Source organism: Eublepharis macularius, chromosome 1 (genome assembly GCF_028583425.1).
Source record: "Eublepharis macularius isolate TG4126 chromosome 1, MPM_Emac_v1.0, whole genome shotgun sequence".
Lineage (NCBI taxonomy): Eukaryota > Metazoa > Chordata > Lepidosauria > Squamata > Eublepharidae > Eublepharis > Eublepharis macularius.
Window position 1 is genome coordinate 24630044 of NC_072790.1, and position 20161 is coordinate 24650204.

General features: G+C 43.7%; 1 protein-coding gene across 1 annotated transcript in view; it reads left to right on the forward strand.

The window, feature by feature from the left end:
* The window catches only part of LOC129343380 (cytochrome P450 2K4-like), a 77129-nt gene extending 72225 nt beyond the window's left edge, over window positions 1–4904 (forward strand). Inside the window, exons 8-9 of the mRNA XM_054999564.1 lie at window positions 2204–2345; window positions 3254–4904. Of these exons, the coding sequence (XP_054855539.1) occupies window positions 2204–2345; window positions 3254–3441 (330 nt within the window). The 3' untranslated portion in view covers window positions 3442–4904. The remainder of the gene's footprint in view (window positions 1–2203; window positions 2346–3253) is intronic.
* The last annotated feature ends 15257 nt before the right edge of the window (window positions 4905–20161 follow it).

Below are 20161 nucleotides of genomic sequence, written 5' to 3' on the forward strand. Positions count from 1 at the left end.
CTACTGCAATATGCAACAGAATCAGAACAAGTTAAAAACTGTATGATAAAATGGATGTAAAGTTTTGGAGCAAGTGTCTCTATAAATCAGTGGACAAAAGAAATCAAAATTACAGATTGTGAGAATTGGTACAAAATGTTTTTTAGATGGTATATCACTCCCAAGGATCTTGCAAGAACCAATGAGGACTATATTGGAAGGTGCTAGAAATGTCAAAACATGGAAGCAACGTTCTATCATATGTGGTGGACATGTAAGAAGGCGATAAGATATTGGATAATAATTCATGAGGAGATGCAACAGATAATAAAGTTTCACTTTGTGCTGAATCCTAAAAATGTTATTAAATATCCTACCAAGCAATATTACAAAAGTGTCAGGTTCTGCCATTACGCTGCCCTGTGAGACACCAGCCTGCCTGACTTCCACCTTAAAGGACCTTCAGGGAATATGCGGGATCCCGCTCTGTGGAAGGAGGGGAGGTGTACCTCACCCTCGCACCCTCTCAGTCCACTTGCAGGTCCTTTCATCCTGACATTGTCCCAACTGCCTTCCATGACAGCTGTCCCCATCCAGCTGTCGGTCTTACTCCTCCTCCACATCTTTGTCTTCTTTCCTCCACTTCCTCTCCACTGCTCTCTCATTCTCATTCTCATTCTCATTCTCATTCTCATTCTCATTCTCATTCTCATTCTCATTCTCATTCTCATTCTCATTCTCATTCTCATTCTCATTCTCATTCTCATTCTCATTCTCTCTCCCTCCTCCACTCCACCACACTCCTACACAACAACCCACCACGCCCTGTGGGTGGACTTCCCTTATATCCTTTCCCTCATTCCTGACCCCACCTGCCAGCCACACCCCTATTTTGCCCTCTAGCATTGGCCTTGGCTGCCAAGCAGCTGCACCTGGGGTAGCTAGTTTGGCTGCTTTGGGCAATACAGCTGTGCTCTCTTGGCTGGCTGCCAAGCCTCCTCTGTTCAGAGCTTCCAGTAGCCTCAGCTGGTCTCTATTCTTCCCTTCCTCCCTGTTTGCAGGTTGGAGCATGGCCCTGTGCTGCTTCTGCTGCCCTGCCGGTAAGGTTGCTGTCTGGCTGGCTGATGGCTGGCTGTCCTTATCTCTTGTGCCTTCTTCCTCTGCCCTGGTCCCCTCCTGGCTGTCCTTACTTCCCCTGTCAGGGCTCTTAGCCTCCCACTGGAGGGTGGGGCTAGCTGGCTTCCTACCTGTTCCTTCTGACCCTTTGGGGCTTGGGAGCTGCTTCACTTTCCTGTGGCTGGGGTGCCTCTTCTATTGTTGGTCCATGCTGGCCCAGGGTGTCCATTGGGGTGGCTGGGTAGTTGTCCCCCAACCGTCTCCCACCCCCTCTTCCTGGTAAGTCCAGGGGAGGAGCCTCAGACTCCAGACAAAAAGTACAAAGGGAACTTTTAAAATATAGGGTGATAGCAGCAAGGGAAGTATATGCATCAAAATGGAAGGAAGATTGTTGTCCAGATGTAACTGAGTGGATGTATGAATATGCATGTATGGCTAAAATAACTTCCTATATGCATAATAAACCAATCCTAGAATTTCAGAAAAAAATGGAGAGGCTGTTTTGACTATGTGGCTGGTAAGGAAGAAAAACTAAGAATAGAAGCAGACCTATTAGAAGAGCAATATTTTAAAATGTTGACTATAAAATGTTGAGTATAATGTTGAATATAAAAAGCTGAGTATAAAATCTTGAGTATTAGTAGGAAAGGTGATGGAGAGGAGCAATATTCTATCGCACAAATGTTGTTATATATTCTGTTTATATATTGTTAAATACATCAGTTATATATTCTGTTTATGTATTGTTATTGTCTTTTTATTTTCAAATGAATTTCTATCTAAAAAAAAAACAAAGATAAGGTAGATCTCGAGATTTTTTTTCATTTTTAATCACACTCTTAGCGATGGCTTAAATGTCTAATGAAAATAATGGGGAATTAAACAGAGCCAATTTTCGTTGGATCATGTTCCATTTCTTTTCAAGAAGTTTAAATTCTCCGTTCTCTGTTAAAAACAAATGTCCGTCTTGAATTTCTTGTGGGATGGAATTCACTAATTTATTATGTGAGATGGCATTTATTAAAAATTTTGTTGATTGATTGACCATAACTATGTTCTTGATGTCAGTCCTCATTTTCTTTAATAACACATTGTTTTGACTTTGCAGGGAACTCATATTCTTCCATCACTGTACTCTGTGATGTATGATGAATCCCAGTGGGAAAAACCTTATGAATTCTATCCTGAGCACTTCCTTGATTCCAAAGGAAATTTTGTAAAGAGAGATGCCTTCATTCCATTCTCTGCAGGTAACTCCTTTTATACTTATCTCTGTGGGGTTCAGTAATAGATCAGGTATCCAAGTCCATTCACTTGGGAAAATGACATCCTAGATGGTCATTTCCAACTATTTCTTTCAAGATTAGTATTATTCCTTAGTACACTTAACCTTTGTGTTGTTATGTATCACCTTAGAGACCAGCTAGATTTTCAGGGTCGAGACTCAGAGCCTCGCTACAAGTGACATCTTACACACGAACGGCCCTTGATCATTTTCGCAAGTCTTTCTGGGAATTGAAGTCCCTCTCCCCCACCCCCTTTCTTTCTGTTCCTTCCCCTCTCTGTTAGAATGGCTGCCTGAAGAGATGGAGAAAGCCTGCTTTTGCAAATCGCTCCTCCAGTCACAAGCCTGCTCTCAATGATCTTTGGGGGTCGGCAGCTGCGACTTTCTCAGCTTTCTCCAGAGCATCTCCCCCCGCCCAGCAAGACGATTAGCAAAGTTGCAGCTGCCCGCCCCCAAAGATCACTGAAAGGACACTAGGACTTCACCGACATGTCAGCTTTCTCCAGAGCATCCCCCACCCCCCAGCAAGACGATTTGCAAAAGCTGCTATCGTAGGCTTTCTCCATCTCTTCAGGCAGGCATTCTAACAGAGAGGGGAAGGAACAGAAAGAAAAGGGGTGGGGGAGAGGGACTTCAATTACCAGAAAGACTTGCGAAAATGATCAAGTTCCGTTCGCGTGTAAGATGTCACTTGTAGCGAGGCTCTCAAAGACCCTTCATCAGACACCATGAATGTTAACCTGCTTTCATAGTTGCTGTTTGGTGTTTTATGGTAAATTATCATGGTGCATCATTCCGTAGGGAAAATAGTATAAAAATATTATAATGAAGTTAAATAAACAAGGCTTCCCTACCACATCTGCACTGTCACAGGTCGACGAATTTGTGCTGGTGAGAACCTTGCCAAAATGGAGCTCTTCCTGTTCTTTGCAAGTCTGCTGCAGAGATTTGTTTTCCAGCCAGCCCCTGGGATGTCTAAAGAAGACCTGGACCTGACCCCTGCAGTCGGGATGATTACGCCTCCGATGCCCTACCAAATCTGCGCTTTGCCACGTTCTTAACATGCAACCATTCTTAACTCTCCTGTGCACAACATTCTCCTTTTCTGCACATTCTTGCCTGCCAAGGACATTGTAGACGCAGTGGATCCAAGCTCTACTTTTCCACAAAACTTAGTGCTTCATACGCATCTCTGTGAAACCCTCACAAGCTAGTTCAACTTAGTTCAAAATAACCTCACTTCCTAAGTCGTTTGCTGTATAGAGGGGAAAAAGTAATTTGTTTTTTGTGGTTGTTGTGGATTTTTTTTGTCTTCTGATTTCTTGTGTTCACACACAACAGATTTCTTTGAATCACCATGTTATGACCTTTACTTTTCTTTGAGTAGATTTTTCTTTTAATCTCTCCCTTAACACCCTCTGGGTAGTTTGCTGCCACCAGGAATATTATATTCCAAGATATTTTATTTAAATGTTCCCTTTGGTAACGTGCCTAAGCGTCAGGCTCCTTCGTGGTTCTATGTGGCCCTGAGGATAGGAATGGGATAAAGCAATGACAGCTACTCTGGGATATAACAAAACAAAATAAATTTTTATTTAGTCAAGAAGCGTATCGGTTTTATAAACGTAGTTCTCGGTTCTTAAAGTTACTTCATATAAACTCATTCACACAGATCTCTTCTAAGGCTTCACACACAGACTCTTTCTCTAACTCAATATTTCTCTCACAGAAATGCTTAAACTCCTCCGGCAGCACACAGCTAGCCTCTCTTTCTCTGACTCTCATTCACAGAAATATTAAACCTTCTCAAGCAGCACACAGCTGGCCTCTCTTTCCCTGACTGAGTGTCCTTTCACAAACATGCTCAGTTCAGGTTCCTCACAGGTTATATTTCTCTCATAAATACTTCAATATACTCAGGCAGCACACAGCTAGCCTGCTTTCTTCTGACTGAAACTTTTCTCTCTGCCCTGTCAGTCTCAGACTGCATTCACTCCGCCCACACTCTCAGTCATCAACCAATCGTATCACTCACTCATCCCTCTCTCACCCCCACTCTTCACCTATCTCACACCAAGCATTTAAAGACACATGCACACATTTACTTGAAATCATTACACACCAAAACAACCAACTAGGGCTGCAGTGATATTGACATCCAAGTGAGATCCATCCATTAGTACCAGCTTTTTAAACAAAACAAATATGTTTCATTAGTGTTATGTTTGGACATCGACCAGACTCACAAATATGAAAGGCTACAGGATTTGCGTATCTATTCCACTAACATCAAAAGTTTCTTTGAGCAATTATACTGCCTTCAGTCAAAGACCAGAGTTCATTTAATGAGTATAGGAATCTTGGCCCCAGGCCTCATGAACCAGGGCACAAATCTTTCTCCTTTCCACCTTTATTATAGGCATATTCATGATATGGTTATATGTACCTGTAACAAGGAGCATCAAACACTGTGCATATTGAAGCTTTTATCAACAATAGTCATAATAAAAATAATTGTCTAGTATATGAGTTTGGCTTTGCTTTCCGACCTTTTATTTTAGACTAGTAAAACAGTTGCCATAGTCATGGATTGAGGTTCATGTTGCTACTCTATTACCAGCCCTTTACTATTTTCCAACAACAGTCCATGATTTCCACTTACTCACCTGAAAAGGAAAGAGTTGGTTGTCTGCATATTAGTGACACTTCATGCTAAATCTCCAGACAATCTCTTCCAGAACTTTTATGTAAATACTGAACATCACAGGAGACAGAATATCTATCCCTACAGGGCCACCATATTTCAGGCTCTATGGACCAAATATCTCCTTCTGAAAACACCTTTGGACAGTGCAATCCTAAGCAGAGATACTCCAATCAAGCAATCTTTATTAAAATGGTCCTAGACTAGCACAGAACCATAGAATCATAGGGTTGGAAGGGACTTCCACGGTCATCTAGTCCAAACCCCTGCAAAATGCAGGGAATTCACAACTACTCCCTTTCCCCCACACAAACCCAGTGGCCCCTTGCTCCATGCCCAGAAGATGGCAAAACACTGTCAGGATCCCTAGCTGAACTGGCCTGGGGGAAATTGCTTCCTAACCCTAAGGTGACGATTGACATTACCCTGAGCATGTAAGAAGGGGCCACAAGAACTAAGCACTGATGTGACCCTTCCTGCTCTCCCTTTCATGATCTTCCTAGATTCACAGAATCAGCATTGCTGTCAGATAGCATTCTAGCCTCTGCTTAAAAACCTCCAAAGAAGGAGAGCCCATCACCTCCCAAGGAAGCCTGTTCCACTGAGGGACTGCTCTAACTGCCAGGAAGTTCTTCCTAGTGTTTAGCTAAACATACTTAATTTAATTTTGACCCATTCGACCCCTGTGCCATCTTCTATATGATAGCCCTTCAAGTACTTGAAGATGGTTATCATATCACCTCTCAGTCGTTTCCTCTCCAGGCTAAAAATACTGAACTCCTTCAACCTTTCGTCATATGCTTGGTCTCCAGACCTCTCACCATCTTCCTTGCCCTCCCATAGACTTGCTCCAGCTTGTCTATATCCTTCTTTAGTTGTGGTGCCCAAAACTGAACACAATACTCTAGGTGAGGTCTAACCAGCGCAAAGTAGAGTGATACCATCAATTTGCATGAGCTGGACACTATACTTCTGTTGATATAGTCTAAAATCGCATTTGCCTTTTTAGCTAACACATTGCACTGCTGACTCATGTTCAGTGTATGATCTATTAAGACCTCTAGATCGTTTTTCACATACTACTGCCAAGATAAGTCTCCCACATCCTATAATTATGCCTTTGATTTTTCCTACCTAAATGCAGAACTTTACATTTATCCCTGTTGAAATTCATTTTAGTTGTTTGTAGCCCAGTTTCCCAGCCTGTCAAGATCATCCTGTATCCTGACTCTGTCTTCTACTGTTTTTGCTACCCGTCCCAATTTAGTATCATCTGCAAATGTAATAAGCATTCCCTCTATTCCTTCATCCAAATCATTTATTAAAATGTTGAACAGAACAGGTCCCAGAACTGATCCCCGAGGCATTCCACTTGTCAGTGTTCTCCAACATGACGAGGAACTTTGGTGCGATCTGTCAACAAATTACAGATCCACCTAACAGTAATAGGATCCAAACTACATTTTACCAACTTTTCATAAAGGATTAATACAGCACTCCTGGCCAGCAGCTTCCACTGATAAACCCAGGGACCGCTCTTTGCTTCCCTGGAAGCAAAGAGAAACCCCCAACTACACGCCGGGAGAAAGAGAAACCCCCCGCCGGGAGAAACCCCCAACTACACGCGGGGGTTTGCTCCCTGTATGATTATTACTAAATTGGATGTACAACACGTTGCCTGAGATGAACCAGTAAAAGAACTTTGGAAACGAATTTGCGTCCTTTCAAATTCAAAATGAATTAAATTCAAAATGACATTTTTCAGAATTGTAACTGAACGGGTCAGCCAGCGAGCTGTAATTAGGAGAGAAATGCTGTTCGACGTGCTGTATTTGTAACTGCTCTGAAGAAGGGGATACCGGAAACGGGACCTCTTGCTGGCTGACCCGTTCAGTTACAATTCTGAAAAATGTCATTTTGAATTTAATAGTTAATTTTGTGTTAAAAGTCGACTTGGGCAACAATTTTGTGCTTTGTACATATTGAGTTCTGCAGGAAACTGTATGATATTGTATAGAGGCTATTGTAGCCCTTTGATAAGCTTGGATGTTTCTGATTCGGTTTCGTTTTCTCAGCCATGCCGGACGCTCCTCTCGGCTGGTCCGGGAGGAAACGACCGGGCACCCTGACCGGGCGGCTGATCCGCAAGGATTAGCCCCCAGGACTCCCAGGGAGGGAGCCAGGGTCCGGGACGCGGCGGGAAGAACTCCCCGAAATCAATGCGGGGGGGGAATTGCCCGTTTGTCCCTATGGAGGCCGGCAGACGTGCGCGGCGCCTCGAGTGCCGCCGGGCAACGAGAAACGGCAAGTAAAAGAAACAGGCGGAAGCCTGTAAACAAGCGAATCCCTTCTGTTTTACAAGCGTTTGTGAAGGAGAGGTTGATCTGAAGAAGACTCGCTCTTCCCCTTCGTGGAGTTCCAGAATTTTGTTGGCGCCCCCCCCCCCAAAATGGCAGCAAGGAAGCAAAGTCCCGCTCTCGGTAAGTCAATCTCGGCTACTTTGAAGGGGGAGTCGCTCGAAGAGTTGGTGCGCAGGGCGGTGGTGGAAGCCATAAAACCCTTTGTTGACAAGCTGAACGAAACTGATCAAAGGGTGGGCTTAATTGAAAGCGAGGTGAAAACCATTAAGGCAGCAGCGGGGGGGGGCAGAAAAGTCTGCTCTGGAAAGTGCGTCACTTGTGAAGGCTACAAAAAAGGAGCTGAAGTTGGTGGAGAACCAGCTGATCGGGCTACAGGTGGAACAAACGCAAACAATTTTGCGTCTCCAAAACGTGAAAGAGGAGGAAAATGAGGATCTGTGGGATTTGGTCTCAGAACTACTGGTGACACCCGCGAGGACGACTAAAGAAGAGGTTAAAAGCGCCATTTTGGAGGTCCGTCGGGCTTCTTCAAAATATGCAACAAAGCGACAGTTGCCTCGTGAGATCATTACTGACTTTTCATCTAAAAAGATTCGGGACACCATCCTATATAACTCATACAATGCGGATTTGGACTTTATGGGTTTGAAAGTCAAGATTTTGAAGGACGTTCCATTTCTAGTCCGGAAACGGCGTTTTAAATATAAAAAGTTTGCAGCTCTTCTGAGGGACCATGGAATAAAGTACAAATGGTTATTCCCGGAAGGAATATGGTTCAGATATAAAGATCAGGCCTATAAGATATTATCAGAAGATCAACTAAAGGATTTTGAGAATAAAACCCCAGAACTCTGCTGCACCAAGAACGAAGAAAAGGAGGAGCCGGAGGGGGGGGGAGGAGGAGGAGAGCATCGCAACAGCAGTTGCACAGAGAGAACTGCGTCCGGGACCTAGAAGGGGGAGGAAAGTTTAATCAGAATTTGAAATGTTTATTCTCTGTATGATTAACCACTCCATCATTATTCTATGGAGCTATTTTTGTATTATGACAGTATGAAGGGAAACATTGAAGTGTAGTGTTTAGTGTTTGTAGTTCATTCCCCCCCCCTTTTCTTTTTCCACCCCCCTTTGTCCCTTTCCTCTCCCCTTTCCTTGTGATAGTCTGGTGTAGTGTTTTGTAGTTATGAAAAATAAAAAAATTTATAAAAAAAAAAAAAGATAAGCTTGGATGTTTCTGCAAACAACAGGGGCTTGGTTTGAATGTTACACCACCCCTTTGAGGATGCTTATTGGAATGACAATATACACACTGTTATAACAGAGGCTTTTGTAGCCCTTTGATAAGCTTGGATGTTTCTGCAAACAACAGGGGCTTGGTTTGAATGTTACACCACCCCTTTGAAGATGCTTATTGGAATGACAATATACACACTGTTATAGTTGTTGAAGATGCTTATTGGAATGACAATATACACACTGTTATAGTTATCCTAACAGAAGTGGCTAGAATGACTTGCTGATATTTATATTGTGTGAGTAAATTTTGTAATTTTGCACATAACGTGTTCTAAAAGTCTTTTTTACAATTGATTAGTTAGTTGGTAACGGTGATTTTGGTGATATTGGGGTATGCAGGGATAGCTGCCTGGGAGAAGCTGTGATATTTCCCTGCTTGCTACCTTCAAACTCCAGGAGGAGAGCCAGGGCCCAGCGCCAGGCTCATTGGTTTGGCAGAGACTTTTTTTTACTTACATTTGGGACCAGTTGTGTATCAGTCAGGAGGGCTAAAGCAGGATTATACCCAGCCCTTGCAGGGCTCTGGCCTACCTAGGCTCCTTCCCCCCCCCATTTTACTTTATTGGAAGAGAGTACTTGCAGCAGCAGAAGCAGCAATAGGCTTTGCTGTAGGCCACAAGAGTGAATTGCAGCCATCTTGAGGGCTGGATTAATTCATACTTTATTACTACTGTCCAAACAGGGTGGATGCTTGTAGCCCCCTCCCCCCATCTAGGCTTTTCCCTCCCCTGCTGTTACACTTACTTGGGAGGGAGGATTACCAGCAGCAATAGCTCAGACTAAGTGTCAGACTATGGAATCCCAGTTATCTCGAGTCTGTCTCCCACCCCTTCTGCAAGAAGCACAAGGTCTCTTGGTTCAAAAGGTTTATTGAAAGACTATGCTCAGGATACAGGTGTCCATAATCCAAGGGCTGGAGAGGCCCCTGGCTGAACGAAAGCTTTGTTGAGAATGGCATGTAAAACGAAAGTTACAACACTTCAAACACCCATTCCCAGCCTCCCCCCTAGTCCTGTCTGCAAAGGCCTGAGAAGAAGAGGACATCAAGGTCGTTGGCTGGGCTGGATAGATAAGACTCTTCGCTCCCATGAGTATGAACGGCCTGGACGACATCTGGGCCTAGAGGGAGGAAAACTGGAAAACTACTGATTATAACAAGAGTTAACATGGCGTTTTCTGGTTAGAGAACTGACATCCTGACACTAAGGCCTTCAGGCAGCAGGGGCCATTTTGTGGAAATGCTTGGCAATTTATTCAGTTGGGTATGGCTATTTTGAGAGTGACATCCGGTGGCCTGCTTAGCCTCCTGGCAGTAGTGGCCATGTTGTGAAGGCATCTACAATATGCACAGCTTGGGGGTGGCCATTTTGAGCGTGGGCTTTGTGTGGCCAGATTCGTCTCCTGCTTACTGGCAGTAGCAGCCATTTTAGTGGGGCTTTTGCAACTTATTCTGTGCTAAGGTGGCCATTTTGAGAGTGGCACCCAGTGGTCTGCTTAGCTTCCTGGCAATGTTGGCCATATTGTGAAGGCATCTGCAATATGCACAGCACCAGGGGTGGCCATTCTGAGTGTGGGCTTTGTGTGGCCTGATTTGCCTCATGGTCATTCACCATGTGGTGTTGTCCTTGTCTCACAGGGCATGGCCCTTTCCTTACAGACTCACACAGGCTTGCAGCACCCAGGCAAGTAGTGGCCTGATGGTTGAGGTGAGGTGCGGTCCTCCGCCTAACGGCTCACACAAGCTTGCAGCGCCCAGGCAAGTAGTGGCCTGATGGTTTGAGGGGAGGTGTGGACCTCTGCCTCACACTGTGGTCATTCACCACGTGGTGTTGTCCATGTCTCGCAGGGCATGGCCCTTTCCTTACAGGCTCACACAGGCTTGCAGCACCCAGGCAAGTAGTGGCCTGAAGGTTTAGGGGAGGTGTGCTCCTCTGCCTCACGTCCTGGTCATTTGTCATGTGGTGTTGACCTTGTCTCACAGGGTATGCCCTTTCCTTACAGGCTCACTGTCGTGAGCTCTGAGTCCTCAGAGGATGAAGACCTCAGGGAGGATGACAGGAGTGGGGATATTCCAAGCCCCTCCAGAGGCAGCTGCTTGGAAGACCAGCAGGGAATGGAGCCGCAGGAGCCCTCGCCGGAGCAGGCTGAGGAATCCCGGGCAGACCCAGGGACAGAGGCTGCTCCCTTACCTGCACCAGCTCCTGAGGCCAGGGCAGCATCTCCACCCAGCTCCCCTGAGCCTGACAGGCAGCGCAGAGGGAGGCAGCGTCTTGCTGCACAGGAAAGGAGGCCAAGTGCAAGGCTTCAGGCACTCAAACAACGACGTAACGACCTTGTGTTGTCACAGGGTGCGGCACTGCCCTGAAGGCGAGAGCTCTTAAGCCAGGACGCCCTTTCCATCATTGCAGAAGCACCTGCGCACAGACCCGCCCGGTTCTACTGCGACTCAGTTCTGCTCTGACTGCTCTCTTGGCTCTGACCTTTGAATTCGGCTCCCTGGGCTACTCTCCCTGCTTGCTCCCCGGTCGGCTTGGTTGAACTCTGGACTTTTACAGAATCTCGTGGCAGACTCCCTGCCTGCATTCCAGCACACTCACAGGGGCTTGCAGTGCCCAGGCAAGTAGTGGCCTGATGGTTTGAGGGGAGGTGCAGTCCTCCACCTCACGTTCTGGTCATTTGCCATGTGGTAATGACCTTGGCTCACTGGGCATGACCTTGACTGCAGGGCATGGCCCTTTCGTTACAGGCTCACACAGACTTGCAGTGCATAGGCAAGTAGTGGCCTAGTGTTTTGATGATTGGTCCTCAATGCTTCCATGTCGGTGCGGCAGGAAGCTTGGGACTCATTAGCCCCTGAGAGGGCTAGGTGAAAGGCTAACAGAGCCATAGAAAAAGCTTTGGGGGAGGGTCTGGGCATTTATTTGCCACACCCCTACATACTAGGCTGAATTTGCCAACCTCTACCGAGGTAATGGGGGTTCACCTGGCCACTGAAGGCAAGGACATCTTCCTCAATGACCTACGGCAAGGGCTGAGGTTGGCACTAGGCCACCTGTGGGGCACTAGGGCCTAAGCAGAGGCTTGGCACTGGTGGTGGCAGGATACAGTTTGGGAATAGGGAGCGAGCCGGTGAGTACCCTAGGCGCTTCTCCACTGACGGGGAAGAGGGGTCTGCCAGGAGCAGATGGTACTGCTTGTGATGGCTACAATGCTGCATGGGCAGACTGCCTTGGGGAACCCTATGTGCAAGTCCTTCCCTCACTGCTGTACGGCTGAGGCTTAGGAGCTTGAGCTGGGGGGATCCATTTTGCCGGCCGGCTGGGTCTTAGGATGGCTCGCACCTGGGGCTTCGGGACTCGGCCAGACAGGTCAATGCGGAGGTCCAGGGGTGACCCCGTGGCTTGACCTGTACCGCCTGTTGGCCCTTGCCATATTAATGTTTGATGTTATGTTCAATAAAGTGGCCCTTTAGTTCCAAGCCTTGTGTCTATCTCATTATTCCAACTAGCGTGGCAATATCAAAATCCTTACTGAAATCGAGAAAAATGATGTCTACAGCATTTGTCTAATCCAGCAAGGTAGTAATTTTCTCAAAAAAAGAGATAAGGTTAGTTTGACATGACTTGTTCTTGAGAATCCCATGCTGGCTCTTAATAATCACAGCCATCCTTTCTAAATGCTCAAGGATTGATTGATTTGTTCTAAAAAATTTCCAGGTATAGACGTCAAGCTGACAGGTCAGTTGTTACCCGGATCCTCCTTTTCCCCCTTTTTGAAGATGAGGACAACATTTGCCCGCCTCCAGTCTTCTGGCACTTCACCTGTTCTCCAAGAATTCTCAAAAATGATGGACAGAGGCTCAGAAATTACATCCATGAGTTCTTTTAGTACCCTTGGGTGCAATTCATCTGGACCTGAGGATTTAGTTTCATTTAAAGAAACCAGGTGTTTATGTACTACCCCTGTGCCAATCTTAGGCTGTAACTCCCTTCCCTCGTCATGTGTTCTGTTATTGCCATGCTGAACACCATTTCCCTTGCAGGAGAAGACTGAGGAAAAGTGGGAATTGAGCCGTTCTGCCCTCTCTTCATTGCCTGCTACAATTCCACTTCCCTGAGCCTACCATATCCTTGCTCTTTTTCTTTCTTTGAACATAAGCAAAGAACCCTTTTTTGTTGTTTTTAGCACCTCTTGCTAGCCTAAGCTCATACTGAGCTTTAGCTTTTCTAACACCCTACAAGCACTGGTTATTTGTTTATATTCATCCTTGGTTTAAGGCCCTCCTTCCATTTCCTAAATGAATTTTTTTTTATTTCTCAACTCATTAGAAAGCTGTCTATGGAGCCACCTTGGATTCTTTAGGCTCCTCTTGTTTTTCCTTCTTATAGGAATCATTTGTGATTGTGCATTAGATATTTCACCTTTAAGAAACTCCCACCTTTCTTGAATTCCTTCCTCCTTAAGTATTTCTGATCATGGGATTCGGCATAACTTTCTTGCTTGAAGTCCAACCTATATGTTTCACTACATACAGGTTTTTCCATCCCCAAGACTGTAAGTTTCAATATTACATGGTCACTGTTACCCAGGATGCCCTTTCACCTTGTTTCCCTCTCCGCTTTCTGAAAAATGAAGTTATCAGCAAGACAAGTCAGGAATTTATTTGACCTTTCATTTTTAGCAGAGTTAGACTTCCAACACATATCTGGGCAATTGAAATCTCCCATGACAACTGGGTCCTGTCTCTTTGAGTACTTTGTAATTTGTTCTAGGAGCATCTCATCCAAGTTCTCTGCCTGGCTTAGTGGTGTAGACTGGAGCTGGCACACCACCCAGTTTGCATTAACAACTCTTTACATCCCTGATTGCTGGTCAGTTGGCACACCACAACAGGAATCAGGGAGTAGTTTCATCTTGTTCCCTCATCATTCACAGAGCACAACATTCCCATACACTCTAAGTAATATTCTTCTACGCTCAGAGGCTCATGATGTACCTTTCTTTCTGTTATGCTTCCTAGATAAGACAAAAGTCTGATCTCAGCATATTTCGCTTAGTTGGCTGAGAGTGGTATGTGTAACTTGTAACTGTTGCTATAACCATATTTGGGCATCAGGGACTTCCTGAATACAAGCTAATAAAACTCTCGCCTCCATCTTTGGAGGGACAGACTTTGCATCCAGACCCTGACTTGTGTCGTTACTACATCTGGCGCCCAAACAGCCAGGGACCCTCCCCCATCTACCAGCGCCTGGAATAGGCCCCTCATCGAGTGCACTCCGTCGCTTCTGCGGCCCCTTATCAACTGGTAAGGAATGGGAAGTTCTTTAACTATATAACTCATACAATGCGGATCTGGACTTTTTGGGGAATAAGGTCAAAATACTGAAGGACGTTCCATTTTTAGTTCGGAAAAGAAGATTTAAGTATAAAAGGTTTGCAGCTCTTCTGAGGGAACGTGGAATAAAGTATAAATGGCTATTTCCGGAAGGTATCTGGTTTAGTTACAAAGATCAAGCTTACAAGATAATATCAGAAGATCAGCTAAGGGACTTTGAGGGCAAAAACCAAGAATTTCATCAAGAGGCCAAGCAAGAAGAAAAGGACTCGAAGTCTGAAGGGGGAGGGGAGGAGGGAACGAGCGGTTGCAGCTGTTCAGAGAGAACTGCGTCCGAGGCCCAGGGGGGGGGGAGGAAGATTTAATTTGGATTGTAATCTGTATTTTGCAAGGTCAACCATTCCATCAGTATTTTACAAAGTTTTAATACTAAACAACGGCAGTATGAAGGGAAAGCATTATTTGTAGTGTAGTGTTGTTATATGGTGTTGTTGTTGTTGTTTTCTTTCCTTCCCTCTGCCCCCCTTCCTTTCCTTTGTATTGTTAGTTATTTTTTAAAAAAAAGGAAGTTCTTTAACACTGCCTCAGCAAAGGCATGTGAAAGAATTGTGTTTTTTAGTCAAAAAGTCTGGAGGATCAAGCACATTTGCAGAGATTGCATGTCTCTTGCGCCACCTAGCTATTCATAGTCCGGCTTATCCGGAGGCTGGATCTTTGAAGCTCAAAACTTGGAAAAAGGTGGGCAAATTTTTATATTCAGAACCTAGGGCACCTGTTCAATTGCTGCACACTTGGCACCAATGTCACCATGCAGTGGAGCGCTTTGGTCTGCTTTTATCTAAGCCTCCAAGATCTCTTCTTACTTTTCTTCCTCAATATCCTCCTTGCCATATCCTGCCTCTTTCAGCATCTGCTCCTTCAACACCTGCTGCCGAGGTTCCTAAACCTGAAACCTGAAACACCAATCAGGAAATTCCCGGAGAAACCACCTCAGATTCAGCCAACAAACACCCTGTTAGATTCCTCTTCTCCAAAGGCTTCGGAATGTAAGCTAGTCCCTCCTTCAGCTCAATTATCTAAGGAATGTCCACCAAAGTATGCTGAGGTGCAGTTGCTTCCTCCAGCACCGCTCAGCTTTCCCTCTTCTCCACAACCTTCTGCACCCCCCAGTCAAGATTTCAATCCTCCACCTTCCACTGGAGGAGTCTCAGCAAGTCTTGTGAGGGAGGTACTGGAACAAGATTGCCTCCAGGCTGCTCTAGCCGAGGCTCCCACTGAAAGCATTCCTGAACCAACAGAAATGCTGTCAGTGAGCTCAGTGCATTTCACGGGGAATGTGGATGCTGCAGAATTAACCGAAATGGCTAAATCTGAGGATGTGGCAGAATTAACTGAGATGCTTGCTATCTGTCCAGTTCATTTAACAGATCAAAGCCATCAGACCGTGGAATACATGCCTGTCTCTTATACTGTTCTTACTGAGTTGAGAAAAACCACAGAGCCCTGTCCAGATTTTATTAAGCTTCAAGTTGATGACACTGACTCTCAAGAAAAGTTGCTTCTTAACTTGGCTAAAGAGAATGCTACTTCTGAGTACCGAAGGGTTATTGCAGGTCTGGGACAAACCCCGGAGTTGGCAGACATGGTTAGAGCTTGCCAAGAGATAGAAAATTCCTTTCATCAAGACTTTTTGCTTGCTGCCGCTCTCTCTCGGGGAGAATGACTCAAAAACTTCTTTGGTTTGATTGGTTGTCTGTTCCTTAATTATTCACATTATTTCTAGTCTGTCCTTCTCACTAAAACTCAAAGTAAATTACAGCATGGGTCTGTAGATTCTCCTTAAAATCTTAAATCTCTAAAGCAGCTCTTTAGCAAGAGTTTACTCTCAGTCAAAAGAAATAAAAGTTCAACTGTTTGTGTTACTTATTTGCATGTAACCACTTAGTTTCTAGTAAGGATTCCTACCATGGAAAGGGAAGCCTCTATTCTTCATGAAATAGACTTAGAATTCTCTTATTAGACCACTCCTCAGAGGGGAAAAACTGCATTTCATGTTCTTTCCCATCTCCTGGGATATAACACTGACAGCTACTCTAGCATATAACAAAACAAAATTAAATGTTTATTTTCTCAAAAAGCATATTGGTTTCATAAAAGTAGTTCTTAGTTCTTAAAGTTACTTCATTTAAACTCATTCACACAGATCTCTTATAAGGTTTTACACACAGCTATCCTCTCTGACTCTTATTCACAGATAACATTTCTCTCATCACCACTTCAACATATTCAGGCAGCGCACAGCTAGCCTGCTTTCTTCTCACCCCCCTCTCCCCCACACTTCCACAAACAAAGCTAAGTTAGTGAACATTCCTGAGGTGGGTGCTGCTTGACTCTCAGCTTGCCAGCTACTGTTTCCAAGCGGCTCAGACATTGTTCTTACTCAAAAAATCCCTTACAATTCTACAGGTCAGGCGATTGTAAAACATGCCAATCGCTCTATTAAAACCCTCCTCTCTAAACAAATAAAACAAGGGGGGAGGAGGGTCCCAACTACCAACGCTGGGAATGACTATGCAGCAAATTCATAAATGTTTATTCACGTATAATCAGCTCAATTTTTCGCAGCCATAAGCTGCTGCCTCCCCAAATACCTCTGCCTTTGATAGACATTTCTGGCAGAAACCACAGTTACCTACTCCACAGGTGTACTATCGGAGTCTGCCAGATAAGACCTGGCAGGGGCCGGTCCCCATGTTAACGCGAGGGAAAGGGTATGTTTCTGTTTTATCATCCACAGGTCCTTTGTGGGTCCCTACCAGGTGTATCCAGCCAGCTCATGGCATCCAAGTGGCAACCGATTCGAGATGGAAAACCTCCAATTCACTTCTCATTCCTTGTGTGCTGTCCTCGCAACTTAATGTATCACCTTTTGCCTTGAGGAGTCTACTGATTAATTGCTTCTCTGTTGAAAAGTGCTATGCTAGATTCCAGCTGTGACTCTACAGTGAATCTCCTAAGTGATGAGAGGCCTTGGCTCTTGCAGCCTCTCTATGTTGGTCTTCCAGTGCTCACCATTGTGAACCATTGAACTCTTAGCAAAAATAGCTTGTAGCCTGACTAAGACAATGAATGCAACTTCTATTGTAATTGCTGCCCTGAATGCTGAACTCATAGAACTCAGACGTGCTGCTTTGGACAATCGTGCTGCCATCTTTGTGGTTATTACTGCCAATTCTGCACTCATTCTGTGTGTGCTTCTTTGTTTTCTGCCAACAACTGTACAAGCTGAAGCCCAGCCTCTACAAGACCGCCTTCAGTACAATCTATGGGAACGGCTGGCTGCACAAGTGAACAGTTCCAACTTTTGTTTACAACAAACAAATGACATGAACTTATTGCCTTGCTTTTGAATGATACATCTTTAAACATGTTCTTGAAACGTAGTAACATGAAATATACTCAAATGTATGATTGGGGTCCAACTGTGCCCAAACATCCATTGTTTGTAATGACTCTTTACACTCCTTATGTAGCTTCCAATTCATCACAAAATCAAACTGTCTGCGCTCAAATAGTGAACTGCACCAAGCACAAATCCAAACCTCACTGTCTTTCTGTAGGACCAAATGTTCTTAATTGTTCACAAACAGAAAATGTTTCTTTTGCATATGCATATACTCAATTACCCCAAGGTTGGTTCTTTACCTGTGATTCAAGAACATTTAATTACATACCTGCTAATTTGTCTGATTCTCTTTGCTGTTTAAGTCGTTTAGCTATTGCTTTACCTTCCAAAGCCATGCTTATTGCTTCTCGTGAATATCACGGTTATTCTTGATGCTACATGCTCTGAAGAAACCTTTCTTGTTAATAAAGCTGAAACTGTTGCTTTAGGAGCCTCTCTGATAGGGGTTCCAGCTCTTGCTATACTTAATGCTAACAATTTAAGACACTTGGCTTTCAACTTAGCAAAAACTATTAATGCCACCTCTGTAGCTTTAGCAGCACTGAATTCTGAGCAACAAGAACTTTGCAATGCTGTTTTAGACAATAGAGCTGCTATTAACTGTGAATCTGTAAAAAATGTGTTTTAATTTGTCTGATAATTCTAAAACTGTAAGCAAGCAACTGCAACAACTATCTCACTTACAAACTTCCCTAAAAGAAGATGTTTTACCCTCCTGGTGGAAAGCTCTTTGCTCTGATAGTGCTTATAGCAATCTGCTGTTGTCTTCAATGCATTCCTTCACTTATTGCTTTAATAATTCCAAAACCACATCCTGCTGCATATTCAGTTACCACTTCAGTGTCTAATATCCCAGCCTCTTGGCTTACGTCCTATGATGAGGATGAGGAAAATGAATGCTCTTGGAATGATACAGAGAATGGCCCTTTGTTGTTTTTTTTTTTTTGAAAAATTTTTTATTGGGTTAGAATCCATTATTTTTACATTACATTCAATTTTCCCCAAATTTTTCATTCCTAACCCCCTCCCTTTCCCCCCCTTTTGTTGACTTCCAACAGCTTTCCCACCCTTTGTCCCTTTTCCCTTACTTCTGTTAAATTCCTCTATCTTAAACATATATACATTCTCTATTATATTAAGCAGTGCATCCTTAACTACTTTTCTCATTATATACCCAAACTGTAAGTCTTTGTTTCCCTCTTAGATAAACAATTTATCCCCTTTTCCAGTTTCAAATATTTCTATATATCATAAACCATAAAAATCTTATATTTGAATCAAACAATTTGACTTATTCTCTATATATTCCTCATTCTATCTTTTTATGGTAATTCTATATAGCACATCACATAGTCAATCAATTTGACTCTTCTGTACATTCAGTTTGGTGCATATAAATCTTATCAAAGAAAGAAAATATTGTTAATTATTCACTCCTTATATTTAAACCTTATCATTAATTATTTTCTGTCAATATCCTAGCTATTAACCTATATATATCTAATTATATATCAATCTGTTAACTGCTTATTAATTCACATTTATCTCTTCCTCCCTCGGTAAAGTCACCCCCCTCTATTATACTTTTATTATACTTCAGTAGTTCTCAAACTGCCACAGTTTTCCTCCCACCTCCCATTTCTTCTCCAGATATTGTTTCAGCTTCTCCCAGTCTGTGTTAAACTGCCCTGAGTCCAGATTTCTCAGTTTTCTTGTCATCTTATCCATTTCTGCCATGTACAGCAATTTGTAGATCCAATCTTCAATAGTTGGCACTTCTTGTACTTTCCATTTTTGCGCATACAAGAGTCTGGCTGCTGCTGTCATATAAAATATCAACGTCCTATGATGGGCTGGAATTCCCTCCATTCCCAAATTTAGTAGCAGGAGTTCTGGGTTCTTATTTATTTGAAATTGTAAAATTTCACTCATTTCTCTTATTACTTCTCCCCAGTACTGCCTAGCTACCTCACACGACCACCACATGTGATAGAGGGAGCCCTCATGCTTCTTACATTTCCAACATTTATTAGAAGTATTCAAATTCCCTAGCGCAATCTTCTTTGGTGTCATGTACCAACGATAAATCATTTTGTAAATGTTCTCTTTAATATTAGTACATGTCGTTATCTTCATTGTAGTTTTCCACAAGTATTCCCATGCCTCCATTGTTATTTCTTTATTAAAGTTTATAGCCCATTTCACCATTTGTATTTTAACTGTCTCATCCTCGGTATACCATTTCAACAGTACTTGGTATACCTTGGATATTCTTTTCTTGTCTTCTTTAAGAAGGGTCTGCTCTAGTTCCGAATTCTCTATTCGTATACCTCCCTTTACAGAGTCCGAATTATATAAGTCTCTAATCTGTCTGTACTGGAACCAGTCGTAGTTAGGTGATAGTTCCTCTTGCGTCTTTATTCTAAGTTTAGATGCTTCAGTTTTAGTTATTTCTTTGTATGTTAAACATTGTTGTTCATTATCAACAGCTCTCGGGTCTATCACCTCATACGGAACCACCCACAAGGGAGTTCCTTCTTGTAAATAAATTCTGTACTTCTTCCAGATTGTATATAAACTTCTCCGTACAAAATGATGCAGGAACATCGAGTTGACC